Source organism: Pholis gunnellus, assembly GCF_910591455.1.
Source record: "Pholis gunnellus genome assembly, chromosome: 7".
NCBI classification, from domain to species: domain Eukaryota; kingdom Metazoa; phylum Chordata; class Actinopteri; order Perciformes; family Pholidae; genus Pholis; species Pholis gunnellus.
In genome coordinates, this window is record NC_136533.1 from 17,567,753 (window position 1) to 17,593,664 (window position 25,912).

General features: G+C 42.5%; 1 protein-coding gene across 3 annotated transcripts; it reads left to right on the plus strand.

Moving 5' to 3' along the window:
• The first annotated feature begins 20 nt into the window (after positions 1-20).
• cpt1ab (carnitine palmitoyltransferase 1Ab (liver)) lies at positions 21-20,935 on the plus strand. Of its 3 annotated transcripts, none has more exons than XM_079162615.1 (19): positions 21-132; positions 6,057-6,221; positions 6,661-6,803; positions 7,748-7,919; positions 8,186-8,287; positions 8,713-8,850; positions 8,969-9,046; positions 10,275-10,382; positions 11,024-11,111; positions 13,253-13,448; positions 14,668-14,856; positions 14,948-15,053; positions 15,355-15,471; positions 16,318-16,482; positions 16,941-17,072; positions 17,202-17,354; positions 18,535-18,648; positions 18,923-19,015; positions 19,111-20,935. In XM_079162615.1, the coding sequence occupies exons 2-19, from the start codon at positions 6,081-6,083 to the stop codon at positions 19,192-19,194; spliced, it is 2,319 nt and encodes a 772-aa protein (XP_079018741.1). In that variant the 5' UTR covers positions 21-132; positions 6,057-6,080; the 3' UTR covers positions 19,195-20,935. The 3 variants fall into 3 exon arrangements, with proteins under 3 accessions (XP_079018741.1, XP_079018740.1, XP_079018742.1); XM_079162614.1 differs by lacking the exon at positions 21-132 and adding an exon at positions 2,845-2,908; XM_079162616.1 differs by lacking the exons at positions 21-132; positions 11,024-11,111 and adding exons at positions 2,845-2,908; positions 11,601-11,685.
• The last annotated feature ends 4,977 nt before the right edge of the window (positions 20,936-25,912 follow it).

Sequence of the window (25,912 nt, forward strand, 5' to 3'; positions counted from 1 at the left end):
GACAGTGACGCACGGGCACGCGCACGAGCGGCGGCGGCGGCACGTGGACGAGCCTCTACGCTGAAGGAAAGTTTGAGCGTGGGTTTCCGTGTTTGATTGATTTGTGCGGTGCAACGACTGACATAATAGAAGGTAAGCCGTAATATTTACTCGTTCACTATATTGATACTTCAATTTAAACGAAGAGGGAGTCCCACGTCTTCCTCCTTATTGTGCTTAACGCTAGCTTTGATGTTTAAAATGCGGTTTTGCTAGCTTAATTCCTCCAACGAACGCAATGAAACACATTGGACGTTATTGTTGTAACGTTAACGATAGCTTGTTATTGCTCGTCACATTATTTTGTCGAGGCATTTAGTAAAGACCTCACGAGTTTCTTAATTTATGAATAAATAGTGAGCGAGGATTAATAATAATAATAATAATAATCGGAACAAACTCTTTGACAATAAACGGTCCTCTTGCGTCCTCTTGTGGACAAACAGTCGACATACGGGTCATACTGGGACGTTGCCTCCTGTTGTATAGATATGTTTGCGTTTGTTCTTTAATCAACAACCAGACTTATTTGTCCTTCTTGCTGATTTGAGTGGCGGTTGCAGCCAATTTAGCTGAGACTCTCGTCCTGATTGTGACCCTTATAGAGGTGAACATACCCAGTGTTTCATTAAAGTAAATGAAAAGAGGATGATTAGGTTGCCTAATCATCCTTTTGTGTAAGTATATGTTCTCCTTGTTAATCCCATTAGTCATCTCGTGACTCATCCTATTTATCTCTGGACCTGACCCCCCCCCCCCCATTTAGGAACCACTGAGACAAAGGGACAAGTTCAATAATGACATCAGTTGTACCACAGTAGATGTGTTTAACAGTGTTGCCTGATTAATAGGTGATAATCATGGAAAGGCCGTGTCAAAGACACTTCCAGCTGCATAAGTGAGAAACAAAAAAAGAGCCAGACACATGGCACTGGGGTTAAAAATACATGGCAGGGAGGCTTAACATGTGTTTAAATGGCTGAACAAATTATCATAGGAAACTATTTTGTGATTTCTTAAGTACAGTCTGAAAATGTGCTTTCAAGTAAATACATGTTAATGCACCCCTGGCCTCTCTTGGTATATTTAACAGTGTTTCACCACACAAACGAGGCCTGTTGACCACCTCTCAAAGGGGAATGTTTTGACCCATACAGGTCAGTGCAGCAGTGGATGTCTTCTACTTAGCATTTGGTGGTCTGTGCTCTAAGTCCCATTGAATTCAAGTCAAGCAGTTGTTTTAGGGTGCAACACAAAGAAGGAACATCACTTCTTATTTGCTGTAAACATCACACTACTGACTACAGTCTAAAGTAATACAAACTACATGTAAAGATTCGAATGAGATGGCCACAGAGCCATCGTTACTGTTATTAGTAACGCCTGTGCTTTTCATACGATGACAAGTCAAAATGCCTGCTCTGAAAAAGGCCAATTTCCAGACAGACCTTTATCACGGCAGCTTTTTTACATGTCATGGCAAGGTGAACACAGGTGTAATAAATAACGTTAATTATGGCACCATTCCATTCAGGTGGCCCAGGTATTGTGTGTGTGTGTGCTAGTCAAGCGGCGACCACTGGTGCTGAGAAATGAACCTGCAATTACTAGAATAGCTGTACTTGAGGCTAACAAAAGTGACTCGATCACCACAGACCTCCATGTTATAATGCCCAACTTTACAGCGGAAATAGACAGGTACAACAACTGTTTTGGTCTCTACAGCCAATTACATGACAACTGTACAGAAGGTGAATTTGTATACAACTCAACACTTTAAATTGGATTAAGGCTAAGAGTTAGGCATAGCCTTATTAAGGGTGTGGCCGCTTTGACTGACAGGTGGGTGCCTTACCAGGTCATTAGTTGCTAGCTGTCTGCTCCGCTGCATCACCCGGGGCCCGCCTCAGCTCCACCGATGATCCACCTCTTTGTCCATTTTTGGATCAGTTGGCAGTTAAGCTGTGTCATCACTGCGAAGATGGCGTGTCAACATGTCTGCTGTGAAAAAGGTGTGTAGTGACTGACAATGTGCAGCCACACAGGTGTTTCCCATTATTTGTGGTTGATTAGAGGACAGCTATCCCGTCCTAAGGCGTGGGGAAAACAAAAGCCTTTAACAAGAGCGTCTGTCAATCTGGGTCACTCTAGTGGCGCTGGGCCAGAGTTCTCACAGACCATTACAGGAATCCTGGTTCCATTAGCAAAACCTCCAGTTTAGGATAAAAAAGAGAGATAGGAATGGAGGGTGCAAAATATTCAACAAAACGTAACATGTGAGGAGTGAATTCCCTTTGTTGGAGGGAGTGCATATTTTTGACTGATGTGATATTTTAGGAAAATGCTTTATGGATATTTATATGATTATTCTGGTATTACATTGCTGGATTAACCTGGATTTATTTGATCCATGAACTGTTCCACAAAAGTTACTATTTGATGGTATAAATCTGATTAACATAAAAAAGAAACAGAGGAGTTTATCCATACTGCTCACCCCTATTGTACGTCATTTGATTGGTGCAGACATTCTTCATATCGTGTCTATTGTCTGTACTGCTCAACAGTCTGGGTGCATGCACTACTGGGTGCTGGTATCGGTGACGTCATTTCCAGCCACAATTTGTCCTCGCACAACCTTTCTCTATAGCACAAGAGACCCCAAAAAAAGAAGAGAGAAGAGATGTATATAACACAAGAGACCGCAGAGGGCGCTGTTTCTACCAGGACGTGTTCTGTTGGCCACTTTGACTGAAAGCAAAAGGGGGCAGGCTGTGTATACAAGTCTGTGCTCTCATTCATGCACAGCTTATAGCAGCCGAGCGGCGACACAGACGGCTCTGCTCCCTCAGACTGACAGAAAGGGTTGGTGAGTGATCAATTCTCCTTCTATTTCTCTCCACTACGTGTCCCGGCGTCGCTTTCGGCTCTTACTCGGCAGTTTTTCGGAAGAAGCTGTGCTAACATGGCTGCGGTGTTTATTTAAAAAAGACCCGACGAGCTCAACGCAAACCCCTCTGGCAGCTGTCGTTGTGTCTGCGCAGCGCACGTTCGTTCCGTGTCGGGTTTGTTGCATCTCCTCGTCTGCCCGGTGCTGAAAGCTGTGCGGTGTTTACATGACGTACAGTAGATTTTTCATACCTCCGCATTAACACAACCGGGCGGCGGTGCGCGTCTTTGGTCTGTAGCGGTCAGGAATCAAGTCTTGACTCATGAAAGTCGTACCTACGCCTCGAGGGGGACTGTTTTATTGCCCTCTCAGCCATGCGCTTGGATTTAAGGTTGATTTGTTTAAGGTTGTGGGCATGATGTTCAAAAAGGCCTCTGCTGGATATCTGAATTAAACATTCAACCTGTTATGCCTTTTACTTAATGTTGAACGGTCCAGGTAGGGACCTGGTTGGCATTCCTGCGTCGTTTATGACACGAATGTGGGCAAAAGTCCAAGTAAAGGTCATCCATTGACAACCACATTTCCCGGCAGCTCTGTTAATTACAACACACGTATTCGTGCTCTATATGCATTAATAATACAGAATATAGGTCATGATATGTGTGTGCTTATGTGTGATAGTAGCTAAAGAGAGTGTCACCTGCCAGTGAAGGTCAGTACAGTCTGATAGTCATGGTGTCCTGTTTGTAAGGGCATCATACGAGTAGAGATGACACCCTTTGTTTTTGTTTGCATATGACTGGACACGCTGCTTGTTTGGATTATAATACAGAATATTGTACATGGTGCATATTGACCCCCTTTTTCAACCAGACCACGTGGGCGGGATACTTCATTTAACACCCAAATACATGTAACCTCCCAATGCCCAGGCGTGTCTGTGCGAAGTGTTTAGTAATGACAACTGGTGAACGTGCTTCGTGGGGTGGATGTGTGGCGTTTACGGTCAGCATCATAATGCAGATATACGCAACGTTAAGTGCAGGAAGACAGACGGGTACTTGACATGATTAATTAACGCTAGACAGGCTTTTCTCTCTGCAACTTGTATTACAAGTAAAAATGGCCGAAAGCTAATTATCCAATATTCCAAACCAATATGTTTCGGGTGGCTTCGTTGTGTCAACGATGGGATGAGCTCGGTGCATTAGGAGGGGTTTGCGAGTACTACGTTGCCAGTTTTACCCGCTTTTTAAGCGGCGCAGCGCTGCGACCTTTCCCCTAGTTTCTGCATCACAGGGTGGATCATGTGACGTTGGAAAGTAGCGGGGGGAGGGGACTGCTCCGTGGAGGCTGTGTTCCTTCACAGCACTGGAAGCGTACGAACCGAGACGTGTCCTGCTTTCTGAGGGCTCGTGTTGAATTAAATGAAAACGGGACTCTTTCAAAGCAAAAGCAAAACATTGGGTGGTTGTTTTTTTTAGACACAAAGATGAGCTTTGCAGAAACGTTTGCGGTAGTCTTAGCGAAAAGGAAAGTGAAACCATAATGCATAACGTAAACAGGTCCTTCACAGTGCCACAGCTAGAGTTTCATCATCCAGGGGCCGGTGGTGTGTAGTTCACACACACTGCTGCTCTCCGATGCCTGATTTGGCCAAAAACAAGGTTTAATTTGAAGTGAAAGCACGTGATCTGGGCCTCCAGAACCATGAAAGATGTTGGTTACTTTGTAGGTCTATACAATACAATACTATAACTCATGTCGCGTCCCAGAAGAGGGGTTTCCGGTGAGAAGAAACCCTTTAGAATTTAGGATATCTTTGAAAACAATACGTCTAAAAGTATTGTTCAATATACCGCAGTACACAACTTGTCATCGTCTCATTCATACATCATCTAAAGTGGTGCCGTATATTTAACGGATTCTTCCGGGTGTGCATAAGCAATAATTAAATCCGACAAGGATATAGCCGAGACACTCGTAATGCTAACCACCTTACCTCCGGTTCACAATCAGTACATGCAAAAAAATACCAATTATATCTTAGTAGTAGAAGCCTTATTAGTTCCATAATTACAAAAGACAATAAATCTGCGGTATTGGATACCGGGTAAGATAATGCACTAACAAGACCCACATGGCAAAATAAGAGCTGTAGACCAGACTCCCTTTCATCGAGGTTATTGACCTGAGCTCCCTTTTATTAAGGAGGTTGTGTGCCAAGATCTCTTCCACTACTGGAGGTGGAGGATGATGGCAGTGCAAAGAATAGAGATGTCACCTCACCAGACTTAAAGTCAGTTCCCCCTAAGCTTTCCTTTGTTTCCCCACTCCTTTCCCTTCTTAGCTCCCTTACCATATTATATTAAATTGCTTACGAACATTTTAAACATGTAATAGCTCACTTAAGCAAAATAACAATACAAGGAACTTGTAGTTTGGAATGAAATGGTTTTCTTTGTGTCGGCTCTTTGGTAGTAGATGTAACGCCTCACCTGCCGAACCAGTTCAGTGATGAGTAACTGACACGACATCGTCAGCTCGCATCTCCTTCGGGTCCAGTTTAGTTTATATATTAACTAAATACAAAAACCTTCACTTTAGGTTGATTCATGAAGGTTATCCTTGTTTTAAGTTTAAGTGCTCCGCCCGGATCTACTTCTAGTGCTGTAACAGGGTTACCTCTCAACCTATATACTTTGCTTCTGAGTAAGCTTGCAGTTATCCATCTAACTCAGTGTTAACCCGACGTCCGGGGTGCTTTGAAAGCCAATAAGAACCGGCTCCCGCTTCCTACAAAGAGCTTAAAACTGATTTAAATGTTGGAAATTAGGCAACCTGCAGCGCCGTTGAGGAATAATGACTTCTGATTTCAAATAACTGTGACAGGAGCTGGTCAATCCGAAAGATTGTTCTGATATCTGCCTGACAACAATTATTAAGCCTCGTCCAGATATCCGGATGTAGTGATTGTACGATGTCGGTGTCCATGTTGTGATGAATTCACTAGAGCCACATAACATAAAGGGAGAGAACATTGATGTCTCCCTTTACCTTTTATGTTTGATAAAAAAACTTTCTTGAAACTTCCTCTTGACTAACTTCATTATCTTGCCCTCAGTGACCCTGTACAGCAGCAGCCACCATGGCAGAAGCTCACCAGGCGGTGGCCTTCCAGTTCACCGTCACCCCGGATGGCATCGACCTCCAGCTGTGCCACGAGGCTCTACGCCAGATCTACCTCTCTGGCCTGCACTCCTGGAAGAAAAGGTTCATCCGCTTCAAGGTGAGAGGTGTTGGACATCTGGGAGAGCAAAGTCCACCGGGGTTTCTGTGCGGCCAATTTGTTTTACGATCTTTGACTGATTTACTGTTACTGTTTGTTCTCTACTATAAGTGTCTCACACTAATTAATTTCTATTCTCAGTAAATATAATATAGTTTTCATGTATTTCATGGGTGACGGTAACCTTCCTGTCTGTCCTTTGTGTTGTAGCCTTTGGCCTAGTTGACTGTCTGTTTACACACATCACACTGAGTCACTCAAACCCAAAACACCTGATAGCAGTTTCCCCACTTTCCTGATTGTTTATATTGATTAATGATATCTCTCATTGGTTTTCAAGACCCAAAACACTGTTGTGAAATCAATACCCATGTAGATGATGTGCTCTCTGTGACTCGGGGGACGTTTGCCGCCTTTCATTTGCTTCACCTTTCCACAGAATGGGGTAATGACTGGTGTGTACCCGGGCAGCCCTGGTGGGTTCATGATAGTGGTTGTGTCCTACATGTCCTACAACAAATATCAACAGCTGGATCCCTCTCTGGGCTTGATTGCCAAGCTGGGGCAACACATACCCATCAGGTAAGGCCACCGATAGCATGAGGCCTTGAATGACATGGTGTCAAGGAAAGCCCAAAAAAACTCTCCGTTATTGGCCCAATATGGATCAACAGAGAGTGTTCTTGTGGAGACATAACCACGCTATTTTGTTCACAAGTTGGCCCAGTGCTTGAGAGGAAGCCCTGAGCAAATATAGGGAGGATCAGCTGTGCTGTAGTTTGGCAATAAAATAGGTGTGGACTGCCCCGTCTTGTCAAACGCGTCATAATGGAATGTTGACGCTGTTTTTTACAAGACAACACATAGGCCTGTTTTCTTAGGCCTGTTTAGTAACAGATTATAAAGTAGTAATTATATTTCTTTCTCTTTTTGTTCCAGCTGTCCACCACACATCATCTTCTTGTTTGCTAACAATGTTAATCATATTTAGGGATGTTATGAAAACACTTGCTTTCCATATAAAACTCTCATCAACAATGCTGGGGAGTTTCCCTCAAGTCAAGGGTGTTGTTTATGACCGTATTGTTAAGGTTATTATTCCTATGATTATTTTTTTATGGTTAGAGCACCTGTTGGCGTTGCAAACACTGAAATTGCAGAAAAGCCGTGCCGCCTCTTATGTTTATCAAATGTGAAATCACCAGTGACACTGGCTATACTGATTAATACAAGGTTTAGTATTTTACCATTGGCAGTTAATCACTCATCAATCATGTGTTTTTTAATCCTGTCAAGATAAGTGACGTGCACTGTTTATCAGTCATGATTTCACGTGACCTTTGTCCTTTGTGTTATTGTAGTGCACTCTCTCTTAGATTCATCTGTTGGTAGTAGTTTTATTATTTGTATTTATTACACCGCATCATCTCATTGATCTGATTTAAGAAAGTGTTCATTAGCTAATCTCACATTGAGCCCCCCTGTATTTCTGTCCTGGTCACGCCCCCCTTTCTCTCTGTCCACAGTCGATACATGTCCACTGACAGCCAGAGGATTGTTGGAGGCGTTCTGGTGGGCACGGGCCTGTGGGTCAGCATAATCATGATTATGAGGAATGTCCTAAAGTCCCTGTTGTCATGGCATGGCTGGATGCATACCCGCCATGGCTCTGTGTCCTGGTCTACTCGTGTGTGGATGGTGAGACGATGAATGGGCTCCTCTGTTCAGTTCACTTCAGAGCAGATACAGACAGGAATGGCTCATGCTATTCTTTTCTTTAAAAATACCCAAAATATCATTTAAAATGATTAAATTCAAGTGACTGTACTGTGTCAAAGATACAAGACTCAGCTCTTGGTCCTTTTTAGTTTAACCCACTGGGTACATGTTTGCACTTTGCCTCATGCTAAAGGTTGTGTAACTTTGCCTTCTCCCTGCCCCCCTTTATCTGTTCCTCTTTCCAGGTATTAGTGAAGGTGTTCTCCGGCAGGAAGCCAATGCTCTACAGTTTCCAGAACTCCCTGCCGCGACTACCTGTTCCCACTATCAAGGACACCTGCACACGGGTAATTTCCACCCGTCATGTTGACTCCTGTGCGAACAGTGGTACTTTGTGCACATTCCTTATTGGTCATAATGGTCTCACTGATTGGACTGGAACCAAAGTTTGCAATTTTAAGAAAATAAGAGCCAATCAAAAATATTCTATGAATAACTAATTTAGATAAAAGCCATGTGATACTGCTGAGTTGCATGTGCCCGTCAAAGCAGCCGCCTCTATATACCTAGAAAGAAAATAGAGACCATATAGCTGTGCTTTCTGTTTACGCATTGCAGAGCGACGCTTCCTGTCTGTGCTAGCTGCAGCATTTGATGCGCGTCATGTGACACACTGCTGCGTAAACACAGTGTGTTTAGAGCTTAAGGCAGAGCCACTAAACAAACTTAATGCGTGCCTCTCTGATGAACCTTTGCTTCACTGTGTGGCCAGTACCTGGAATCAGTGCGTCCACTGATGGAAGATGAGCGGTATGAACGGATGGAGGGCTTGACTAAAGACTTTGAGAAGAATCTGGGACCCAGACTGCAGTGGTACCTCAAACTCAAGTCCTGGTGGGCCTCTAACTATGTGAGTCTCCCTTTTCTCTCTTCTCTGCTCTTTTGTCAGAGTTTCGGACGCTGTCCTAAGACTTGAATTTAGCTTCAATCTGTCAATAATGTCACCTCCCTCTCTTTGTGTTGCACAGGTCAGTGACTGGTGGGAAGAGTATATTTACCTTCGAGGCCGTGGGCCCATCATGGTCAACAGCAACTACTACGCCATGGTAAGACATCTCTACGTGTGTATCCGTTAAACATTCGCTCAGCCTTTTGTTTATAGATTAAGCAATAAGCGTCTCCATGTAGGCTGTGATTCACTCTGAAAGTGTTTGGTGTTCCGAATACCTTTTCAAAAGCTTTCAATGCTTTAGTGTGAGTGTGACCCCCACAGCTGTAATAAGTGGGGAGGTATATACAAAGTATAATCAAAAGTCACTAAGATTAGTTTGATTTACCACACTGTAAGTGACATTTAGTAAAACGAGCTCTTGAGCGGCTTTATGGCAGCTCTGCCACACACTAAAGTGTAAATTAAAGCCGTACATACTAAAAAAGAATTGTATCTATAAAGATAAAGTTGTTGATTTGAATAGAGCACTTGACAGTACTTTAATCCTACAGTTGTAGCTTCTTACAACTGACCTTTCTAAAATCAGAGTTTGTATTGCGTACCACTTGTCTAATCTTGTGTGTGATAGCTAATGCATAGTTGGCAAGCAAATGTTTTTCTGTGTAAGGTAAGAACACCCAATTGGCAGCATAAACCCCATGCACCTCCAGTATGTCTCAGGGGAACTCATTACAGCTGCAGTCTTACAGTCTTGGGATCTCCAGCATCTTGGCTGGCAAAGCTGCAATCACTGCGTTACATTGTGTCTGTACTTTTACCAGTGGGCTGGTTGAGTGCTCCAAATCCCGGTCAGATTTGTGACCACGGACCCAGTGAACTCACCAGGAGAACCATCAAGAACTGAGGTTCTACAAGAGGCACTGAAACCCACAGCGCCCTCTGTATGTTTCCGCCTGAATGAGTGCGAGAGTAGACTGAAGGGGCTGTTATTGACTAGATAATATAAATTAAACTGAATGGGACACTTATCCAACACTGTCTGTTTTCAGCTTTTACCAAAATGGATCTCTGCTCTTGCTTACAAAGTCGTATCACAAGAACAGCACTCCTAAAGGACGTAGACTTGGTATGGGGGTCAGTGGAACAACACTCTGCAGGCTTAAAATAGCAGGTCATGATGGCTGACTGTATGTGTGTGTGTGCATACAGCCCTTGACCAAAATAACAACAAAGAACCTATGGATGGATCACACAGGGCCATTTTGTTCAGGCTCCTCCTCTGTTTGCATTTATAAGTCACGTGTCGTGACCTTGTGCTTTTCATGGCAGTAGGACATGTTGGGTTGAAATGTGAATGATTATTAATTGATACCTTGTTGCAGGATTTCCTGTATGTGTTCCCCACCTCCATCCAGGCTGCCAGAGCAGGTAATGCCATCCATGCTATCATGCTCTACAGGAGAAAACTGGACAGAGCCCAGATCAAGCCAGTGAGTACAGAGCTCTTTCCTCCCCGTTTGACCTTTTTAAATGATTTTGTTTAGCTGAGGTCACCTCGATATAAACTACAATAGCTCATATTGATCCAAAGTAAGTGTTTAACTCTCTCATGTATTCATTGATTTATAGCTCTTATCTCAGTGTGTTTTCGTCTTTTAACTTTACGATGAGAGCTGCTTATCGTTCACAACCCTTTCTTGTGTAGTCTTAAAGTTAGTTTGTTATCTAACCGATGATTATGTAGGTGCTTGATATTATCCTCAGCTCACTGTGTCTAACTGACTGTGGAATGTGCCATGCACTGTGCTTTTTGCCTGTTTGGATGGAAGTAGAGCTATGTTGGCCGTGAAATCCCAAGCATTTTCTAAAGACTTAGTGAATAAGGGTTAATGAATGCTGGTGATTTTAGTGACACATCAGTGTCCTCTTCTCCCGCTCCTCTGTCAGTCCTCTTCCTTTACCAACCTGCATGATGATTTTTTAACATTTGCACAATCCTGACATACATTTTACAATACAAACGGACCTGCAAAAAGACCAAGCAATGCATGAGCTCGCTCTGTTACACACTCACATTCGGTTGTCTCTGTTTTACTGTCTTGTCCCTTCGCTGTGTCGGACGCTGCGTTAGATTTACTTGCTGGCGAACAAGGTTCCTCTGTGTTCGGCTCAATGGGAGCGGATGTTTAACACCACCCGCGTCCCTGGTTTGGAGACAGGTAAGAGGAGGGCACACCACCCCCCCCCCCGCCCCCCCGCCATGCCCTCTGAACCCCTTCCCTTGTGACCCTCGCTCTTGCTGCGGCAACAGCCATTGGAAACCCTGACTACTAGCCTCATTCTCAACAGCACAGCCCTAAAATACTTCACTGCTCATTGGATTTTTGTTAGTTTTTTGAGATATCAAAATGTAAGTGTAAATATGTAAAACCATGTACATTTTAATACAAATTCTACCGCAGATATTAGGGCTTTGCTGGTGGCATTGAGACGGCAGACCCCTGGTTTCTGGACCCTTCTCATGTCTCCTTCCCTTGCAGCCTTCTCAGGTCCCTTCTCCTCCTCTTATCAAACCAATCCTCATTACCCTCTTCCCTTCATCCATGCTCCTCTCTGTGTAGGTGTGTGTCTGCTGCGCTCTCCAGGGGATTTTTTTTAGTTAATTAGTTTGTCATCTCTGTGTTTGACTCTCCCCTTTTGCTTTTCAGCTCATGCTCCTACACACTATTCCCATGTGCTCAGCCCAATACGAGTCTATGTTCAACAGCTGTCGTGTCCCAGGTGTAGACACAGGTAGAGTCTTTAGCAGTGCCGCCTCCTCCGCACTACTCCTACTGTACTTCTCCTTGGCACATTTGTCGATGTGTTTGAATTAGAGATAGTCTGACCTCCATGAATAAATAATGCATGTGTGAAGGTCTATGCACATTGGACTAATTTGCATGTGACTAAAGTCTAGTGTTTGAGAAAGCAAGGCAGCGATAGTGTTAAGGTAAGACGTAGAAATGTCTGACAGTGTTACGCTGGCCTGAATACATTCAAATGTATATATTTACAAAGGGAATCTACTGGTAATATTTCACATACAGTTCAGTATGTGCTCATGGAGTTAGAAGGATAATAGAATACTTTTACTTTTGGTTGGTGGTCATAGTTAGTTTAGCGTTGTCTAAAATGAATAAATGACCTTTGAAGCACTGAAACAAGAACTTTATTGAAACTTAAGTGCTGTTGTTTAGTCGCAGAAGAACTAAAATGATATGTAACATGCACGGACAGTGTGGAAAGGACTTCTAATGCATGATATAACACAAGGCGAAGAGCATCAGTTCAGTATGAAAGCGCTGGCCAAAGTTGAAGCCTCAGGACAAAGACCGAGAGCTGTGGCGACACCTAAACATTGAATTCTTTATCTCTCTGGCTTTAGAGGACACACGTGAATTACGATTCATTTTCAATTAATCAAAATGTATAAGAAAAATTACTACTTTGTTACATTTACAGATTTCAATAAAACACAAAAGTTATATGTGTTTCAAGTTCAACCGTCGGGTTGTAATAGGTTATCCATTTCTTATTTCTTTTATAATTTCCAAAGCCAGTTATAGTTATGTTCACATTGCTGGAGGTGTAGGCCAAGTTTGACCTGGATGTGAGGTGGTGGTTGGTCCCAGCGTGAGTATCCCCTCCTTTGTCCCGCCTGTATCGAGGACAATGCTTGTTTGAATCCCCGAGCGTCTCTAAAAACAATATCCTAACTCTGTTTCAAAGATGCAAGTGATGTTTTTGAATTGGTTTCTCCCGGTTGAGCACGATGCCGTTCAAACAAGCATTGCCTCAGTTCATTGTATGCTGAACCACCACCCTGTTCCCAAATTACTTTCTCTTTTCATCTCACTTTCCGCACGTCCATTTTCAAGCTTCTTTAGTTTTTGAACTGGATAGTAGTCCCCTCCCATCATGTAGTATCATTTTCAATTCAGTTGTTGTTGTTTTTCTTTTGCCCTTCAAGTTAATATAAGAAGGATGCCCACAGAAATAAAAGAACGAGCCCACAAAAAAGTCTGTCGCTCTCAACAGAAATCTGTGTGTGTTGTGGATATCGCATCATTTCACAACTGGGACCCAGATTTGGTTACTAACACTTCTATTAATCCCAGAAATCAAATGCTGTGACATCCACACTCCATACAAACTGCGGCCTTCTTTTTGACATTTTAATCATGTGCAATTTAAAGATGCACCAAGATACATGTAACACATAGAGCTACTCTCTGCCATCAGCCACGACACTCCAATTATCTTTCTTTCTCTGTTTTCCTCTTTCTCTCTCTCCTCACCATTGGTCCCTCTCTCCCAGACATCCTTCAGCACGTGAACGATAGCAAACACATAGCCGTGTACCACAAGGGCCGTTTCTTCAAGGTGTGGATGTTTTATGACGGGCGGTTGCTGTTGCCACGGGAGATCGAGCAGCAGATGGCGAGGATCTTGGCCGACAACACCGAGCCTCTGCCAGGAGAGGAGAGACTTGCCGCACTTACTGCAGGGGACAGGTGGGTGGCATTGCAGAGCGAGCTGCAGCCAGTATCGATGAGGCCACGCAGTTTACACCATGTATTGTAGCGCGACAGGAAGTAAAGAAACGCAGCACGTACTGTAGATGGACGTTCATCGCAATGATGTCTTCCTAGATTCATTCAGTGGAGTAGTGATCTGTAGTTATACGGTGTTATTATACTGAAGACATACACTTTCACCATTATGTATCACTAAGTTCAACCTCAGTCTGTGATAAACTTCCAGACCCTTAAGGACAAAACATCCCTACCTGACAGCCATTACAGCATAAAGTCATGCATTCTTTTGTACCAGGCTTTCAATCTAGAGCCTCTTGGTTTCAACATTTTAATTGTAGTTTTTACTATTTTCCACCAGTTGGAGCCATGCCTTGTGTAGCAAATGCATGCTATTTTACTGGTTTCCACATTGCTGCTGTACTACGGAGCGCTGCAGTGTGTGACGCAATGCATCAAAATCAATGTTGTTGCTAATCGTTGAAAATAATCCCCCCTTGCATTTAGTATACATGTTTTGTGTTGTTTCATAAAAGCAGTAGTGACAATACGTGAACAAACTGGCATATTAAGGGTTAAATTAAAGGAATATTGAAATTTTTGGGCACTTTTTTTACGCTGACATCGACGTTCGACACAAGTCGGTTCTAAGGAGTTAGGACTGACCTTAGCCCAACTGATATTACATGTTTGAGTTATCAACATTTGAGAATTTAGAACATTTTCTAACAATATATTGTCTGATATTCAGCTATAGTATATAACAAACATTTTCCATAAGGATCTCTTAAATTTGATGATAATAAATTGTACAGCGTGGGACATTTTGCTGTTGGATAATAAATATAGTGGAAAAACGCTGTCTCTAAATGACCTCAGACATATCTGTGTTGGATCTGTCATTTCTTACTTACTGGCTGACCCATGTGCTATCATGTGCTATCAGCTAAAATCTAGCCATCATATGGGCCAAGACGATGTATTGGTTGGGCGCTGGTACTGACTGTGAGAGGAGTATTTGAAGGTAGGAAAGGGTACGACAGTGACCACAAAAATGCAAGAAAAAAGTCCAGTACTTCCCTCCCACACATCACACTTTTCTCACACAGAGGTGAAACTGGTTTGCACTAGTTACAAGCATGTATGCCTGACTCCTGTAAGGCATTTGCTGGATTGTATGTTATTTGTCATTCTGCAGGACCCCATGGGCCAACGCTCGAGAAACCTACTTCAGCCGCGGTAAGAACAAGCAATCTCTGGACGCAATCGAGAAGGCAGCCTTCTTTGTGACCCTTGATGACACTGAGCAGCGCTACGACGAAGACAACCCAGTCAAGTCTCTGGACAGCTATGCCAAGTCCCTCCTCCACGGAAAGTGCTACGACAGGTAAACCTGATACCTCTTGTTTCAGATTATTAAAAGAGTTCATGTGTACATAAACTGAAGTTGTTTATTCTTTTTTTTTTCTTTCATTCAGATGGTTTGATAAGTCCTTTAACCTGATAGTTTTTAAGAATGGCACCATGGGACTGAACGCAGAGCATTCCTGGGCTGACGCTCCGATCATCGGCCATCTCTGGGAGGTACATCGTGTTGTTTTTATCTAATTCATTTTGCATTCTTGCATTAAAGTGTCTTATGTCACAAAAAATAAGTACCTCAGTTTATCTTTGGGTGTTATCGGAGAAAAGGAAACAAACAAGGAATGATTTTAACTAGCTCAACAATCTGAGCTAATAGAATAGAAAAGGGAAACGTGTATTTATGTTCTGATTGGCATGATGTCCATCAAAGCTTTTAAGACAGAAATTTGAAATACATCAATTTTCATGTCTTCTATTTAATTGAGTTAGTCATGTTATGTCTTGACTCTTTGCATTGCAGCATGTTCTTTCCATGGACCCTATTAAGCTGGGATATACTGAGCAGGGTCACTGCTGTGGGGAGCCCCATCCCAACCTGCCAGGTCCTCAGAAGCTGTCGTGGGACATCGCTGCTGAGGTACGATTCGCTTATGCTCAAAAATAACTAGTTCCTACAATGTGGTCGGAGAATGCGGCACGGCCAAATCGTTTAAAGTAGGGATGTTAACTGTCAACCGTTGAGCGGTTAACCACTGAGAACATTTTGACCGGCTATGTATGTCTGTCAAACAGGTTATTTTATTCTTAACATGGCCGCTAAAAGGGACCTTTGGTGCCCTTGTTAACCAGTTGTTGCTGCTTTGCGTCTCCGGGCCAGGTCTGTGTACGACATCGCTGGACACGCACATATAAGCCGAGCCCGGCGTGCGCCAAAGCTTATTGAGTCAGTGGAGTGTCGTAGTAAAAGGAAAACACCTCTTGTATTTTACATCGTTTTTCTTTCTTTTCTTCGATATTCATCGCTTAGTTGCCAGTTAATGGCCGCGGTTACACTTGTCTTTTCAATTCGGCTTTTGTGATCTGATGCGCTAGATCGGAACTCAGCTCTGTCTGCATATGTGTGTCCACACATATGCAGACATGGTGGACACCGTGGTGTGGTGTGAAGGTTTTTCAGGAAGCCGTTTGACCATCTCAAGAGCTGATGTAGAATACTATCAGCTGGGATTTTATATTCACAGGCCTTGGCTTCCCTCTACTGGTAGCCTGAACTATGTGCATCAGTGTTGGTATTTTATTACTGATATTTGAAGATGTAGAGAAAGGGCTGTTGGGTGTTGTTTATTGGAAATTTAAAATGTGACAATAACTGGTGTTACGCCTAAAATCTACAAATGTCGCTGATATAAATTTGATTACTCTGAGCTTTCTCAGTTGTTTTCTCAGTTTGTTGTCTAACATATGACTCTGTCACCTCCTCTAGTGCCAGGACGTCATCCAGAGCTCTCTGACAGTAGCCAGGACTCTGGCTGATGATGTGGACTCTCACATTTTCCCCTTCAATGACTTTGGCAAGGGTCTGATAAAGAAGTGCCGCACCAGTCCTGATGCCTTCATCCAGATCGCCCTGCAGCTGGCCCATTACAGGGTAAGTACATGTCACTGGTTTCTAAGTAATAACCATTGTACGCATTTCATTGTCATTTAGCGGCCTTTACATGTTATGCTTACAAATATAATAGCCGACACACTCCAGTGACATTCCTCTGAATTTCCAGCAGAGAGCAGTCTCAACATGCCAATCAACGCGTTATTGAAGATTGTCAAACTTAGTCAATGAAGGAGTTAATCAGCTTCAGTTTGAGGCTGAACTTTTCTGTTCGTTTATTTGATAAAACAAAAGCACATATTAATGGAGCAATAATCTAACGTCAAGTTTTGTCGCTAATTGGCGTTTAGCTTCAGATAATTGCCTTGGATAGCAACCTTGGTAATTGCAGTTTAGTTATGGCATTCCCTGGTCTATCTGTTATTTATTCACTCATTAATCATTTGTAAAGCATCTTCTTGTGGTTTGTCTATTTAATGCTGATCCATACTCAACAGGACAAGAAGAAGTTCTGCCTGACATACGAAGCCTCCATGACGCGTTTGTTCCGTGAGGGCCGGACAGAAACCGTGCGCTCCTGCACCATGGAGAATTGTGCCTTTGTCCGTGCCATGGTCGCAGATGAGACGGTGAGGCTAAACGGCAGCAACACACCACGACCCTGACTACAGCGCTACTTTAAGTCACTGACCGTTAATCCAGTATGCAGATCATGCTCTGTGATAGTTTAACTTCTGTCTCTTTCCCGTTCATTTCAGAGAGAAGAGTGTCTCCGGTTGCTCAAAGTGGCCGCAGAGAAGCACCAAAACATGTACCGCCTGGCAATGACAGGAGAGGGCATCGATCGCCACCTTTTCTGCCTCTATGTGGTTTCCAAATACCTCGGAGAAGACTCACCCTTCCTCAAGGAGGTACGAGGTGTTGTTGCAAGTCGTTAGATGTCTGCTCTTACAGCTGGAGCAATGGCTCTTGTAAATGTGGTGTTTCAGCAAAACAAACAAACAACGTGGCTTTGATCCAAGTGCATCTGCTCATTTTTTCATACAAAGATGAGAAGTAGAGTGTTCACCTGTTAAATCTGTGACAATGAATGTTGCACTTAAAAGACGGGTTTCCAAGATCTGGGTCTGCTGCTGCCTTCCAATGGAACTTGTGAGCTTTTGGTTACAACATGGGAAGTCGAGTGCATGATATGTTTGGCGTTCAAGTGGAACGTCGTGAAAACACAGCTGCTAGGCCGTCTGGAAGCCACCGAGGCTAACGATTTAACATGCCAGTGAGCGGGTGATATAGTGCAGGAAATGCAAAAGCATATTGGCAGTGGGAAATGATGTGGCAGAATATCAACATTTTCCACAGACATATTATATAATTACAAAGAAAAATGTTGTACCACTAAAATACAATATAATAACCAACCATCCGCCAACAAATGTACTTCCATTTCTGCAAACGTCAGCCAACATGTCATGAGTTTCCTTTTATGAGGTTGTGAATATCACCAGAGAGGGTTTGTTTATGGACTCTTTCTTGTGAGCATGGTAAACACGCCCAGGTCTAAGCTTTTTAAAAACAAATCAAGCTGTTATGTTTGGACTAAATCAAGCGTACTTGAATTTACTAAAGTAATACCATTGATGTAATGGTGTGGTAGGTGGTTTGAAATGAATCTTGTCCAGGACTCCATAAGTGAAAAAATAAGTAATGCAGAGAAAGAAAAAAAAAAGAGGATTAACTATTCGGGATTAAGCTTTGCTGCTAATTAAACGGCCTCATTAAGTTTACAGGCACATACATTCATTGCAATGTAGGCTTCTACTTACTTTTCTCTGTAAGTGTAAGCAGGTAAATTGTGCTTTGTATACTTCCTGAATTATAACCTGTTAACAAATGTCATATAATTTAACTACGCCAAAAGAATGAAGCGGTGACACAGTATATTTAAATCCAGCTCATCTCTGTTTATATAACGGCTTCATCCGCTCATTCCTTAATAACTGTCCACTGCGTATTACATTAAGAACAAACGCTTCTACGTCAGGCTGTTGATTGGGCTGAGATCTGGTGGACTAAATGTTCCTTCTTCTTTAGGTCCTCTCTGAGCCGTGGAGGCTGTCCACCAGTCAGACGCCCCTGCAGCAGGTTGACCTGTTCGATCTGGTCAGACACCCCGAGTACGTGTCCTCCGGAGGTGGATTTGGTCCAGTAAGTTATCAGTTTTTATGTTTTTTTTGGGGGGGGGGGTTTTAAGAGGGTTGTGGAGTCTTTCTGCAGTTTGAAAACTAATGTAAAATGTAATGTGTGTCCGTTATGGAGGGTTACACATTAGTTTCGTCTTCACTAAGGAATCGGTGGTCACACACCTGTTCTTTGTTCATGTTTAATTCGGGTCTGTATGTATGGACATTCCATCCTATTGAAAATATAGTTAGAAAACATTGAGATAAAACTCTCATGTCTTTCCTCTTGTGTCCTAAAGGTGGCTGATGATGGTTATGGTGTCTCCTACATCATCGTTGGTGAGAACCTAATCAACTTCCACATCTCCAGCAAACACTCAAGCCCAGAAACTGTAAGTTCCGTCCCATAGACGGTTAAGATTGTTCAACGTCTGTTACTGAAAGAGACTTCTTCAAAGTGTCCTTCCACTCTTTTGCTTTATTTCAGGACTCTCACCGTTTCGGCGCCAACATCCGACAGGCCATGCTTGACATACTGGATCTCTTCCAGCTCGAAAAGAAAACTAAGTGATGAGCCCTCTCCGTGGGTGGAATTAACATAATAAGTTGTTTTTAGCAAGAAATCTATTCTTTCTGAGGTTTGTACAGAATCAAATATTGGATTTTGGGTTAATTGATGTTACAGAAATAAGAATGATTGAGAGTTTTTGTCAATGTGTTTTTGAGGCGGTTATGCGTACTGTATGTATAGGCAAGGTGAGGTACTGGTGTTATTGGGTACAGGTAGTGCACAGATCAACGTTTGTATTGACAGGACTGTTCTTATGGGTGCCTTAGTGACCCACTAATGTAAAAAGGGCAGAGAGGGAGGGGGAAATTAGAGCTCTCGTCTGTATTACCACACTAAAGGATTGTTCATTAGCATCATCCAATATTGCGCTCACGTTTTGAAGTTGAGAGATGATGCAATATTTTCACTAGTGTTGTCCTAGTTTTAAAAATCCTATGAAATTAGTTTTTCTTTTGGGTTTCTCCTTTTCAACTGCAGCACCTGAGTCACGTGTAACTGGCCAAAGCAGTGAATGTGATATTAAATATCATCAACAAATTGCATGTTGCATGGTGTCGATTAATTTCATATGGCTCAGTTTAAATAGAGTCTGATTTGCTAGCCTGAACAATTGTATCCAGTAATGTTCTACGGTCAAGCAGTTGAGCTATACTAACGATGATTACAGATATTCAGCTTTGATCTGGAGCGTGACCCTGTAACGGTGAGATCCTGGATACCAACACAGAAGGCAGGGAGATAATCAAATGGATCCACAAGCTGCTGTCATCGTATGATGTAGCGTAAAGGCACATCGTGGTTGCGTTTGTCATGTTCATTACTCAGGTTTTTTGTTTTTTTTAAACTTGGCCTAGTATTCTAGAGTGCTGGCTACAGCATTGGAAGATTAGTGCTTCTGTTGCAGAGTACACGTGCACCAGTAGAAGATATTGAAATGCAGTACAATGCCGTGTGACCCCGATGAGCTGGTGGGTAGTACAACTTCAAGTCTGCTGTGGAAGTGCGAGGATTGGCAGGGCGGGGTGCGTTTCTGGGGTGGTTGATGACAAAGTGCGTGGTCGGCGGTGACTTTTAATTTTCTTCTGTTTCTTGTGTTAAAAAAAGTTGCGCACTCCATGACTGATGCTTTTTAGTTCAAACTAACCAATTCCCAACTAACTTGGTAGCCTTTCGTCAGATCAACATGAATTGTAAATTTGTATGAGCAAATACGTTGTCAGTTACAACATAGTGGTATTTCAACTGTCAAAATGAGTTGCAGAGTCGCTAACTAGGCTGTGATGTCTCCAGTGAAGTTTTTCTCAGAGTAATACTTGCAGGTGCAGATATAGAGGGGCTGTCACGTAGGAATGCATTTCTGTTCTTATGTATATGTTGTCAGTTCATATTTATTTTCCATGTTTAAACTTCTTTATTAAAAAAAGAAAACATGCATATTTACCAGCTGAATGTGGCGAATGATGCGCACTAAGTTAAAGCTTTGCTGATTTAAGAAGTAAAACAGACAAAATATTTCCTTTTTTTTTTGACGTGACAGTTTTATTCTCACAGACTTTGCAAGTACGGTGAAGTTGTATGACTTTTTATCTCCGTAGACCTCATGTTGACACTGCTGCATGTTTTTTTTTGAAGATGAAGCTGTATATGTTTGCCTTTTAATTCAAAGATGGTGTAAAAAGACAAGCAGCTGATATACCAAAATGAGTTTTAACAATAAAGTGAATGTCAGACAGCTGTATGACCGCTGAGTATGTGCTCTCTTTCCTACAATCTCTTCTTCTATCATTTCATAACTTGTGGAAGAAATGCACTGCATTGCCTCCATTGACACGTGTGATGTGTGAACAACAAGACAATCAAATGTTGGATTATTTGATAATTGATTAGTCGCTTCTCAAGCAGAAAAGCCTTAACCTGATAATGGCACGATAGGAAATGTTAAGGGATCACAAAGATTATTACAGTTCATCCCGAGGGGGACATGAATGTGTGTGTACCACATTTTATGGCAATCCATCCTAATGTCAAGTACATGGTGGCACCAGAGGAAAATTCAGGATCACCAAAGTCATTGGGGATGCTCCTCTGGGGACCATGAATGTCTGAACATACTAGCGTGGCTAATAATATATTGCCGCACTGATTTTGAGACATTTGGCTGGTTTTCAGCTTGGCAGTATATGACTGCATGTTCTCCAGCTGTTGGCTTATTAAATCTAACCATACCCCTCCCTGAGAACCAATGAGGCTTTAGGTGAGTTGAAATGGCCTGTCAAGTAGGGCTGGGCGAAATATGGATATCATATTTATATTGTGACATGAGACTGTCACAATATGTGATATTGTCTTCGAAGTTTTAAGTGTTTTAAAGGCTGCATTTCTGTCAAGTGATGTATTTTTCTGAACTTACCAGACTAGTCGTTATACCCACATTACTGATTTTTCAAAAATCTCATTATTGTCCATGTTTTGTAAAAGCACCAATGATCAACACTGCAATGTCATTGCAATATCAATACCAAGGTATTTGATCAAATACATTGTGATATTTGATTTTCTCTGTATCGCCCAGCTCTGCTGCTCAATTATGTTTTAGCTCTTGTTTATTTCAAGGCTCAACCCTCATCTGTATCAGAGGGTTGACTTGTGGTCATGCCTGTGTTAATCAGTTTCACTAATTAAAGTAATTGTCAGAGCGTAAAGTAAACCTCCTGAAAACCGTTCTGGTGTGAAAATGAGGTCTTTCCTTCCTTAGCTCAGTGTTTACTTAAGCAAAGGGAAGCTGTGGCATGCCATCTGGCCAGGTGGTTGGGCTCAAGTGGACGGCACCCAGGAGCCAGTTCCGTCTCTGGGTGTATTAATAAGTCCCTGCACAGTGACAGTTTCCCTCTAGCTCCTGTCCACCACTTGGGCACAGTCTCTCTCCCTCTCTCAAACACACACACACACACACACCTCTACAATAGTACACCCGCCCTGATGTCACCCTGCCTTTGGCTTCCGATAGCAGGCTAACATTTCAAGACTGCATTCCTGAGGTCTGCTTACTCCTCGTCAACTCCGGTAACCTGCAGATTGGCTTCTTTAGGAAAAGGTTCACTCTCAAAGCTAGAACTTTGTCTTTCTTGTTTTGAAGTGTGTGCTGGCTTTCTGTGCATTAAGAGATGTTTGATTAGTATTTACACAAAGGAGAAAAGACGTTTCTTCTCTATTTAGAACACAAGACTGTGACGGATCCATACAGCATAATCAACAGACTTCAAGCGGCTGGCTTCTGGACCACAAGCCTTTAGATTGTTCACCTAATTGGCAAGCTGGAAAACCCATTCACTAAAGAGCGGACACTGAAACCTAAAACCTTGACTTGCACTTTCTAAAAGTAGACTTTGGGAGAGATCTACGGCCTCTGCTTGTCACCAGTTTAATTCATGTACCACTTGCTCCACAACACTCTCAAAGAAAAGAGGGGAGCCAATGTTGCCCCTCCTGTTTTATAATCTAATCATTCACGCAGGAGCAGGGATGTTCCTATTTTGTGTGGTGGTTGTCGCTGGTAGCTGGATTACATTGTCCTCATTGCAGCTACTGCCTGTAGATAATTTGTGTCATTCTTGATTTGGGTTTTGGCAGGACAATTTGTTTTTCCTACACTGCTGGACAAGGCTTTATTATCCCCCCAAACTAATTGGGTTGAATGTTACATGTTGAATCAGTGAATAAGGGGGAAAAAAATGATTTGTGTCCTGCTGCTAAATGTTAGTTTAAGGGTGGATGTCTTGGACCGCAAGATTTCTGGAAAGAATTGTGCTATTGTGCCTCGATTTTGAGTTAAAGCGGACCGCACAAAAGGCTGTTGAGGATAAAGGATCAATATCAACCATATGACAAAGTAATTCATTGCACACGGATTAAACGGAAACATGAAACGTGTGAATATACCATAACATTAAATCGCATAGTAGTGAAGGTCACATAAGGCTCTCTCACCTCAGTTCCTCCAGGACTCTAACACTGTAACTTCATCACCTCACAAACCATGGAGCCACACTAGTCTTGTGCATTTCATCTGGCTGAGAACTGCGCCCAGATTTAAAAAAAAGTGCCATATGAATCTAAGTGATTAAGGCGAGGGTGTAAACGGAGAGGGTGAGCTCGGTGACTGGCGTGGAGGCCTGCCACCGAGGCTGGCCTGCTGCACCTGTCCAACTGCCCTAAAGGAGCAGGGCCATGGGGCCCCCGAGGTGGAGCCCAGCCAAAGGGGGGCAGCGGGGAGAGAAAGGTAAGGAAGAGAAGCTTAGCGGAGGTTGAGCTGAATGTGATTCCCCTGAAGATCCGTCCCACTGCATGCTCACCGGATCTATAAATAACTTTTATTAGGTTTAAGTGGAATTAGTGGAGATGTTAGTCGTCAGCATGTTCACGGATATATAAACATAGACTTTCTGACACGGAAGAGTGACACGGAAGAGTGAGGGGTGTTAATAATAAGAGCCTCGCAGACACACACATACGCTCACACAGGAGCAAGCTGGCACGCACATGGATGAAACAAACACCACAAATGAAAAAGACGATCCTCATGTATTCACCTTACATATTTCTCTTTAGGGTCATTTGTGCGTGTTGGGGTCTATCCCACAATCCATAGCACAGACAGTCAAACTCACAGAGGCATATTTGGGCCTGGCTAAAGAGTAGATGCTTTCTGAGATAAAGAGCTTAAACCTTCTCCTGATTTCTCCACTTGAGAACTGGTCTCCCTGCTAACCTGTCCACCCTGCTGCCCCGTTGTGTTCACTGCTGGAAAACGTCTTGGAAATAAGCATGAACTGAATTACTCCAAGTGAAGTAAGAAAATGTAAACTTTATTGCAACTTTGTCATTCTAAGTTCTCTGATTTACAGAAGAGAAAAAAACACTTGTAATGGCACAGTCATCGTAATATGTACATTGCGGATACTGCAATAATCCAGACACGCGTGTTGTCCAGATTTAAGAAGTGGCATATTAAGGCGCATGATTCGCTCAGTCTGTAGAGGGAAGGAATAACACATCAAAGCTTTTCCTGCAACTTATACGTGAACATACCACAGCATGACTTAACAGCATTCGAACCGGAACTAGAAAAGCTCCTCGCACGAAGGGCTTGGTTGGGAAATCACAGTTTGTCTATTGTACATTCAGCTCTGGGAGAGATTAAGACGTAGATGTGTTCACAACATACTGCGTTGCACTAAGACATTTGGTGATTTGATAAGCTTCAGTAGACCTGAGTGTTCAAGTTGATACAGTAAACGTGTTAGATCAAAATTACACAATTCATTTAGTGGTAAAGCATTCACTAAGGTTCCAGAGTCTGTATCATCACTGCTGGCCAGTTAAGATTGTCTGGTGAAGAGCAAATCAATAAAGAATAGCCAACTAACTAATTAACTCAATGCAGCATGGTGCTAAGGGGGTTACATTTCTCCACGGGCGAGTTTTGAATATAGTCGTAAAAGAAAATCAGTTATCTCCTTCATATACAATTTGATTAAAGCATTAATCGTCGTTGAAACCAAATAAAAAAAAGGTCTTCCATAAGTAATCCCTTTGAATTTAGGCAAGCGATGGACGTGAATCTGATTACTCATCAAGGTTTATGTTAAGTGGCCACGACATCTCTGTGACCTTTTATTCAATTATCAAGTATGCCTTTCTGATGAATTCAAGATGGCTACAATAAGATGTCTTACATAGGAGAGCATCTTATTTATGTATTTAGTCTGAAGAGCTCTTTCCCCAGGTCGTCCTATTACAGGAATAGTTTGTCATTTTGGGAAATGCATTTATTCGCTTTCTTGCTGAGTCTCAGATGAGAAGATTGCTACCACTCTTGTATCTGTATGGTAAATAGAAAGTCTGCAGCCAGGAGACGGTTAACTTAGCATAAAAACCGGAGAAGTCACTGCTTCTGCCCAAGAAATAGTCCATCACTTAACCCCTCGTAAAATCACAAAATTCTTTGTTATTTTGTACGAATGAAATAACCGAGATATCAGCTTTTAATTATTGAGTACGATTGTGTTAGCTTTGGACCAGACTAGCTGTTTCCACATGTTTCCAGTCTGTACACCGCTGCTAAGCCAAGCGGCTCCCTGCGCTGTCTTAATATTTACCATACAGATGTGACAGCAGTATCAGTCTTCTCACCTATCTCTCTGCAAGAAAGCGAGCGAGTGTATTTCCCCAACATGTCGAACTATCTGTTAAAAGTCTCATATCGAGCTGTGGCGTCGTCAACAAGGCTTTCTTCTTTTCTTCTTCAACTTCATCTTGGCACTGACTTATGAAAGAGCATATCAACACAACATCCGACAGACTTGGTAAAAAAAAAAAAAAAAAAAAAGTGCGGCCCATTTAAAAGCCCTTACTACAGCAGGTTAGTAAAATGGTAGCATCTAAATCTAAATTCAAATATAGCCAGCGTTACAATTACAGTGGCTTGGGTCAAGTTCATCTGGCCTACAGTACTAAAGGACATTCAGAACTGTCCAACAGATATGATCAATTAAGTTGAACTCCTCTAAGAATAAGTGCTAAGGATAACTTTGTTGTGTCTGATGACTCTGTAAAGCAGTGAAAATCCATAATATGAGGTACATTCAAAAGACATCAGCCCGTTGGCCGGATAAGTTCAAGTAAAAGCCTCTCTGACGAGTGAGCAACACATAGGGTA

Bases quoted from the DNA above. Each gene is read 5' to 3' on its own strand.
- cpt1ab (XM_079162615.1), top strand. From the start codon at position 6,081: ATGGCAGAAGCTCACCAGGCGGTGGCCTTCCAGTTCACCGTCACCCCG. The intron at 10,383-11,023 runs GTGAGTACAGAG...ACGCTGCGTTAG, and splicing joins ACAGAGCCCAGATCAAGCCA to ATTTACTTGCTGGCGAACAA. The intron at 15,054-15,354 runs GTACATCGTGTT...TTTGCATTGCAG, and splicing joins TCATCGGCCATCTCTGGGAG to CATGTTCTTTCCATGGACCC.